At 40.5% G+C, this 8456-nt stretch overlaps 2 protein-coding genes and 1 pseudogene across 2 annotated transcripts; 2 read left to right on the forward strand and 1 right to left on the reverse strand.

The window, feature by feature from the left end:
* Positions 1 to 2344: 2344 nt before the first annotated feature.
* On the forward strand, positions 2345 to 2932 carry LOC111787832 (serine carboxypeptidase-like 20). The gene has a single exon (XM_023667891.1). The coding sequence runs from the start codon at positions 2345 to 2347 to the stop codon at positions 2930 to 2932; it is 588 nt and encodes a 195-aa protein (XP_023523659.1).
* Positions 2933 to 3912: 980 nt separating this feature from the next.
* LOC111787540 (pectinesterase inhibitor-like) lies at positions 3913 to 4559 on the reverse strand. The gene has a single exon (XM_023667531.1). The coding sequence runs from the start codon at positions 4551 to 4553 to the stop codon at positions 4014 to 4016; it is 540 nt and encodes a 179-aa protein (XP_023523299.1). The 5' UTR covers positions 4554 to 4559; the 3' UTR covers positions 3913 to 4013.
* A 1200-nt stretch (positions 4560 to 5759) lies between these two features.
* On the forward strand, positions 5760 to 7130 carry LOC111787538 (annotated as a pseudogene).
* Positions 7131 to 8456: the final 1326 nt, after the last annotated feature.

Below are 8456 nucleotides of genomic sequence, written 5' to 3' on the forward strand. Positions count from 1 at the left end.
CAGCGCTATGCAAAGCATAACGATCGTTGTCCTGCCATTGGATGTACGCGTCCGTACCCTCGTGATGGGATAGGGGTATCCCCCCAAATGCATGAGCACACAATATGCATGAGGTCCCACTAGTCCTACAGTTATCATTAATGAACATAACCCCCTGTCACGTTTTCATGCTTACATGTCATTCTCATTCTCATTTCTTTACATATCATACATATTCCTAACAGGGTTATGTTTCATGCAATTTACCGTATTTCATGTCATACAATTCATGCAGTTACATTCAAATATTCATACAAACAAGCCATAATCGTTCAAGGACCACACATCGTTACATGCATTACACATCACATCAGACTAAAAGCATACATTCACGTTCACATAACTACGTACTTAAGCACCATAATCTAGCATACAATGCATCATATCATAAACAAGTCATAACGTAAACACTTCATAGTCATATCGTTCTCTAACTTACCATAGCCTTAATATTCTTATACCTATCACAGACATATCATTACGTGACGTACCTTAGTCATATCGTCACAAGAACGTACCCTAATGCTATCGTTCTATCAATCTATCACAAACCTAACCCTTTCTACCAATAACCTAACTGTATTCTTTCACCATTCTCTCCTATCCATAGCACTTCGGTGTGTAACCTAACTCTAACGTTTCATGAACGTATCTTTTCTCCAAACTAAAGAGTGAAGCGGTCTTTTCTCCAAACTTTAAGAAGAGATTTTGAGGCTCTTGAAATGAAGAACGAAGAGAACATTGATGATTATTTTGGAAGAGTAATGGCTGTCTCCAACAAGATGAGAAGCAATGGAAAAGACATGTCAGATTCAAAGATTGTTGAGAAAATACTTCGAACTCTGACTGACAAATTCACATATGTGGTGGTAGCCATCGAGGAGTCAAAAGACATAAGAAAGATGACGATTGACGAACTGCAAAGCTCTATGTCTGTACATGAAAAGAAGTTCAAGAAGATCAGTCATGAAGAAGGTGATCTAGCTCTCAATGTTAGAGGCAGGAGCAGAGGACGCTCATTCAACAAAGCAACAATCGAGTGTTACAACTGCCACCAACTTGGACATTTCCAATATGAATGTCCAATTAAGCACATTTTACAGAGATCGAAGAAAATGATGAAGTTATTCTCATGACATATGTGGAGCTTCAAGGCACTAAAAGAGAAGATGTGTGGTTTGTGGATTCTGGTGTTCAAACCATATATGTGGAGAAAGAGGTATGTTCTCAAGCTTGGACACTAGCTTCACACATAATGTCAAGCTTGGGAACAATCACAAACTAATGGTGGGTGAGAAAGGAGCAGTGAAAATAATACTTAAGGGATAAGCTATGTGATCAACGATGTGTATTATATTTTGGAACTGAAGAACAACCTGCTTAGTGTTGGACAACTTCAAGAAAGGGGTTTAGACGTGCTATTCAAAGGAGGAGATTGAAACACATGCAGCATTTTTCATCCCTCAAGAGGAAAAATAGCAGAATCTGTTATGAGTGCTAATAGGATATTTATCCTGCGGGGTGAATCAAATAACAAAACAAAAGAGGAGAGATGTCTGCAGGTTAATATCTCAGACAAGGCAGAGTTGTGGCACCATCGATATGGGCATCTCAGCTACAAGGGATTTCACACATTATGCAGTAAAGAGATGGTGGTGGGTTTACCTGAAATTGAAGATGTGAAAACTATCTGTGAGGCGTGTGTCAAAGGGAAACACCACCGTGTTCCATTTCCGAAACAGTAGAGAGCCACTAAAAGATTGCAGCTTATCCACTCTGATCTCTGTGGTCCGATCAATCCACCATCAAACAGTCGGTGGCGCTGCTCTGCCAAACCCCCTGCCTTTCTTCAAGCAATGGCGGATGAGATAAGTTCTGACCATAGCGATGCCTTTAATCGGCATCCTTTGATAGTCTTGAATCAAAACCAGGAGTGTGAAATGATGAATAGTTGGAGTTCAGCTTCTGTCGAAGAGAATCCAAAAATTTCAGAATCTTTTGTCGAGAAGATGGTCATGTGTGATTTGGCTTGTGCAGCTTCTGAAAACGGAGGTAACGTGAGAAATCAGGTGTGCAAGATTCAAAATCTTGATGTGGAACTCAGAAAAGAATCTCTCAAGGTTGATGTTGCACACGTTTTTGAAACGTTCGGCGCCATGGAAGATGTTAATCAAGAAGTTGCGATTGATAGAGTAGAAGAGAGATTTTGCAAGAAGTGTAGTGAGTTTTGATGGAAATCAAGATTGTATAAAGGAAGAACATGCTCACAAAAACCTTACCTTGAAAGGATATCGAGCTCACTGACATGGCCTGTGAGGACAAGCTTGCCAGAGTTGACGAGTTGGTTGATGGCTTAAATGTATACAACATTTTGGAACCTTGCTACCATGCCCCTGAGAAGATAAAGACCAAAAATATCGAGTTGCCAAGCAGCTTCCGATTGCTTGGCCAGACCGCGAGGCCGCTCGCTGTGAGGAAGAGGATGTTTGGTCGAGCCTGGCCTCTTAGAGCTCCTGTCAGAGCTGGCATTGTTCCAAGTTGGTCCCAACTTCTTGGTGACACCGAAGTTCCATGCACTAATGATGAAGTTGCAACAGCATGGTTGAACAATGAAGCAGTGAGAAAAGCAATCCATACTGACAAGAGTTTGGCAGGCAACTGGGAGCTATGTACTGATAAACTTAACTTTGACCACGATGCTGGGAGCATGATCCCCTTCCACAAAAACCTTACCTTGAAAGGATATCGAGCTCTTATTTTCAGCGGCGATCATGATATGTGTCTTCCATTCACTGGGAGCGAAGCTTGGGTTCGATCACTTGGATACAAGGTCATTGATGAATGGAGGCCATGGACGTCGAACAAACAAGTTGTCGGGTACTTACGAAGCTAAGAGAACAAAACTTTCTGGTCCCTCGACAATCAAGTAACCATGAAAGGTCAATGTAGAGCACATAAGGGTTCGATGCCATTTTCTCATAAAATTGACAACTAAGGAGCCGACAAAGCCTTTGAAGATGTCATCATTTCAATTTCAAAAAGATAAGAGAAGCGTTGGAATGCGTGCTATGAACTAAACTCTTGATGAATGCGTGCTATGAACTAAACTCTTGATCGAGTTCAGTTCAAGGGAGGAAATGTTGAGTCTAAGGGAGGAAATGTTAGGTAGCAAATTCTATTAGTTAGTTTTTCTTGTTATTAGTTTCTTGTTATTAGTTGAGTTTGTTGTTATTAGTTGAATTTGTTAGTTTTCATGTATTTTTCTATAAGAGACATTGGACCCTATCAATAATAAAGGATCATTTTTGGTATATTTGCAAATTTACGGTTAACAGAAATTGGGTCTGTTCATGACCTAGCCTATAAACCTGAAACCAGGGTCTGTTCATGATCTAGCCTATAAACCTGAAACCAGGGTCTGTTCATGATCTAGCCTATAAACCTGAAACCAGGGTCTGTTCATGACCTAGCCTATAAACCTGAAACCAACTCGAACAGACTCAAATCCAAAAAGATAAAACCAACCTAACCAAAAGAGGTATGAGGAATGAAAATTTGAAAAGAAACAAAATCAAATCTAGTTTCTTTAAGTCAAATTTTGAACAACTTGGCCAATTCTCCCCCACACTCATTTTGATTCAAAAAGTTTCTTTAGCTTCATAGTGGGTTGAGGAGGCCTATAACTCATTTAGAGGAAATTATGTGCCGCTATTGACGACCTTTAAAATTGAAGAGCAATAAGAGTTATCGAGTGACCCTAGATTAATCATGTTATCGAGTCATATTAGATTTACGTTTAAAATGTGAAGGAGTCGATGTCCAAATTTATAGGATTCAAAACAGACATATTATTGATTCATGTGAAGGAGTCGATGTCCAAATTTATAGGATTCAAAACAGACATATTATTGATTCATGGCATTCCAAGTACAGAGGTTTGTAGTATAAAATGAAGAAAGGTGGAAGAAAAGGAGTTAGGCACGCCCAAGAAGAAGATTGCCTATAACCAAGATGATACTACAAATATCTTCCACAGCCTTCCCGTTGTCAAACAGCGTCGATGGGTCCTTTGGTGGCTGCATGAAACTGTCCAGACAGTCCCCAGCCTCCGTCATGGCTGCAGACGCCATAGTGTTGACGCTATTGTAGTCACCTTTTCCCAAGTAGTTCTTCCCATCCTCGATGTCATCGACGGCATCGTCGTAGTGTTCAGCACAGGTGGCATAGCGCTCCTTAAGCTTGGGATCGGTTGCCTTGGACGCCAAGGACTGGGCGAGGACACGACTTTGAGCAGCCTTGTCATGGGCGAGGTTGAGGGTGAAGGTGGCCAACCCTTTTAGGTCTGTGGTGCCAGCAGAATTCAACACGTTAAAGCAAAAAGATGGGTTTCTAGTTTTCTTGCAGATGGTGGAAACGATGTCGTTCTCGGAAGCTGCATGCATGGGCACCATCCCATTGAAGAACATAACCGAAAGGACAATGGAAGAGACTGCAAGAAAACTAGAAGATGCCATTTTTTATTTTTCTGTCTGTTTTGCTCAATTAATTCATAGGGAGGGTTTACATATTTATACACTCACAAATGTTCCTCTTAATAGCTTTTCACGTTAGAATACAAAAATAGACACAATAGGTTACCTTTTTTCTCTCCAAACCCAATCACAAACTTGGCTTGGTTATTATACACCTCTAGTTCTCCTGTGTTTAAGCTAATAATATTTATTTTACAAAAAAAACTCAACCTTTATTAATGTAATATTAAACAATATGTTGTTGACATGCGAGAAGATCATATTAAATAAATAACATAATAAGTCAGACAAATATTTGTTTTGCCCATGTTTTTTGTTGGCATCTTGAAAAGTAGTCTTTGCCATCATTGTGTTTTTTGATGTAAACAATGTGAGTCAATAAACTCGACTTGGTTAAAATCATGGATGTGGGAATCATGCATTGAGAAGTTAGTAAGTCAATAAGCTCGACTTGGTTAAAATCATGGAATGTTGAGAAATTAGTAATCATGGAACATTTCGGGGCAATCACGAGATAACCGAGACCAACCTCGGTCCACAATTTCCTGCAAATTTGTTAGAGGCATCATAAACCTGAACATAATATAATGTGCATGGTATAACGTATATATAGAGACATCATGCATCATAGAACATGAAAGTACAAGATACATAACATAACATCATATATATGTCTCATGGGATCCCACGTAACATAACATAAATTTAGTTATAACATAACATAACACCATACACGTCAAACAGTCACAAGTACGACACGTGTAAGGGGCATAGAGCACTAGTCGTTCATACTTTGTACCATTCATCCCACCAATCTAATAGTAAAACCACTTATTTGGTTGACCCAATACGTCACTAAATTTTCTAAGTTGCTATTCGTTTGATCCTGCTCACCGAGGTTTTGTTTCAAAACTGACTCCCAACCTCATTAAGGGTTGATCCTACTTATCGANAAGAAGAGATGGTTAGATTAGTGGGGCCCATGATGAAGAAAGGATACGAATACGCCGCCGTCGCCGACATGTGTTTCGACAGCGCAGTGGCGACAGCGGTGGGTCGAAGGATCGGCGACATGTGGTTCCAGTTTGAGAATGGGGTGGAGANACTGTGGGTCATATCCAACGTCATCGTCATATCCAACGTCATCGTCATATCCAACGTCATCAAAACCGTCACACACCCATAATCATGCCTCTCTCTCTCCTACTGCTCTCCCTATTCGGTCTCTTATTCTCCCCATCAAACTCCCTCTCCCTCTCCTTCCCTCTGACCTCCCATTCTGTCTCCTCCCAAGAAGCCTCCCTTTCCCTCTCCTCCAAAACCAAATCCCATGGGAAGTTCCCCTTCCAGTACTCCAACGCCCTTGTGGTGTCTGTTCCCATTGGATCGCCGCCGCAGCAGATGGACATGGTCGTAGACACCGGCAGCCAACTGTCCTGGATTCAATGCCACGGCAAAGTAAGGAGAAAATCAGTGAAGTCCATGATTAATGTGTTTGACCCTTATCTCTCCTCCTCTTTCTCTTTCCTTCCCTGTAACACCACTCTGTGCAGACCCCGAATTCTCGATTTTACCCTTCCTACTTCTTGTGACCCAACTCGCCACTGCCACTACTCCTACTTCTACGCGGATGGGACCCTGGCCGAGGGTAATCTCGTCACTGAAAAATTCACCTTCTCCAATTCCTTAACTACCCGCTCCCTCCTTCTGGGCTGCGCTACGGCCTCCACCCAAAATAGGGGTATGTTGGGAATGAATACTGGACGCCTCTCCTTCATCTCCCAGGCCAAAATATCCAAGTTTTCCTATTGCATTCCGGATCGAACCGGGTCGGATCTAACCGGCTTGTTCTACCTTGGAGACAACCCCAACTCCGCTACATTCAAATACGTCAACATGTTGACTTTCCCCAAAAGTCGACGCTCCCCGAATCTTGACAAGTTGGCCTACACCCTCCCGATGAAGGAAGGGGATAAGAATAGGCAACAACAAACTCAACATCTCGCCCGCCATTTTCAAACCGGACCCATCTGGGGCCGGTCAGACCATGATCGACTCCGGCTCCGATTTGACGTATTTGGTAGATGAGGCCTACAGCAAGGTCAAAGAAGAGATGGTTAGATTAGTGGGGCCCATGATGAAGAAAGGATACGAATACGCCGCCGTCGCCGACATGTGTTTCGACAGCGCAGTGGCGACAGCGGTGGGTCGAAGGATCGGCGACATGTGGTTCCAGTTTGAGAATGGGGTGGAGATATTGGTCGGGAAGGGGAAGGGTTATTGACGGAAGTGGAGAAAGGGGTGAAGTGCGTGGGGATCGGACGGTCAGATAGACTTGTGACTGAGAGTAATATAATCGGGAACGTTCATCAGCAGAATATGTGGGTGGAGTACGATCTGAGCAATAAGAGAATTGGATTTGGTGTTGCTAAGTGTAGTGGATTGAAGGCATGATCATGGACGGTGGAGATTCATACTATTCTTTTGTGTATCTATTTATATTACCAAATTTTGTTAAAATAAAACAAAATTTGTTGTAATATCAATACTCTTAGTGAACTATATGACTACGAAATAGTTTATTTTTTTAAGTTCCATACTAAATATAATTTAATGGATTAATTTATAAAATTTGCAAAATAAATAAATAACCAAAATTGCTCCACCACTAGGCAGCTAAAACTACATCATCGGAAGCACCAATGCTATACGTGGACAATAAGGCTACGATCTCCTTGATTAAAAATCCAGTTTTGCACGATCGGAGCAAGCACATAGAAATTAGATTTCACTACATCTGAGAATTTGCATATCGGGGGCTCATCAAGATTGATTTCATATGAACAGAGGAACAGTTTAGAGACATCTTCACTAGAAATTTCATCACTAGAAATTTGAATAACTTTGAATAACTTCGATCATAACACACGGCTTTAGAAGGAGATTGTTACATAAATCCCTATTGTAGGCTAAAAGTCATTCCTCCTATTTTTTTTATTGTTTAGTTATTATTTTTTTAAAGGCATGCAATTAAAGTTAGTGGGATGTACTCTCTCTCATTGTTTTTCCGTTATTTTCTTCTTCCTTCGGCTTTTTTCCTCATCAACGATTTCCTCTAATTTGCTCGGTCAAAAACAACAGACGATTTACATTTTGAATCAATCACCCACTCTTGCCGTAAAAGACATGACACTAGAAGAGGCTTGTAGCAGAGTAAAACCATCAATAGATTATTTTAGAGTTTTTAGATGTGTGGGACATGTCCATATTCTAGATGCCAAGAGAAGCAAACTTGAACATAAAAGTGTAATATGTGTTTTATTTGCGAATCCAAAGACTACAAAATGTTTGATCCAACTACAAATAAAATTATAGTAAGTTGTAATGTAGCTTGAGGAAGATCGTGAATGGGATTGGAAATTTTTTGAAGGTGAAACAAAATTGGACTGAGGAAAATATTGAAATTAATAAGAACACAATCGAAGGAGGAGAAATCACATAGGAAACGACTAAATCGGTTGCTGAAACAATAGAACCAGTTGCTGAAAACAATTTTCCAGTAACTATTGCACCAGATTTGACAATAAGGGAGGGGAGAAATCGACATCACAGTTAGCAGATTATACTTCCCGTGAAGGCTTATCTGAAGAGGATGAAGAAAATATGGCATTTTTAATAATTTCGGATCCTGTGAATTTTGAATAAGTTGTCAAAGGCCCAAAATGGAGATTGGCTATGGACGAAGAAATCAAATCCATTGGAAAAAAAAAAAAAAAAAAAAAAAAAANGTTGTACTAGCTGGAGCAAAGAAAATAGGAGTGAAGGAGATTGACTATGGATGAAGAAATCAAATCCATTGGAAAAAAAAAAAAAAAAAAAAAAAAA

This window comes from Cucurbita pepo, chromosome LG02 (assembly GCF_002806865.2).
Source record: "Cucurbita pepo subsp. pepo cultivar mu-cu-16 chromosome LG02, ASM280686v2, whole genome shotgun sequence".
Lineage (NCBI taxonomy): Eukaryota > Viridiplantae > Streptophyta > Magnoliopsida > Cucurbitales > Cucurbitaceae > Cucurbita > Cucurbita pepo.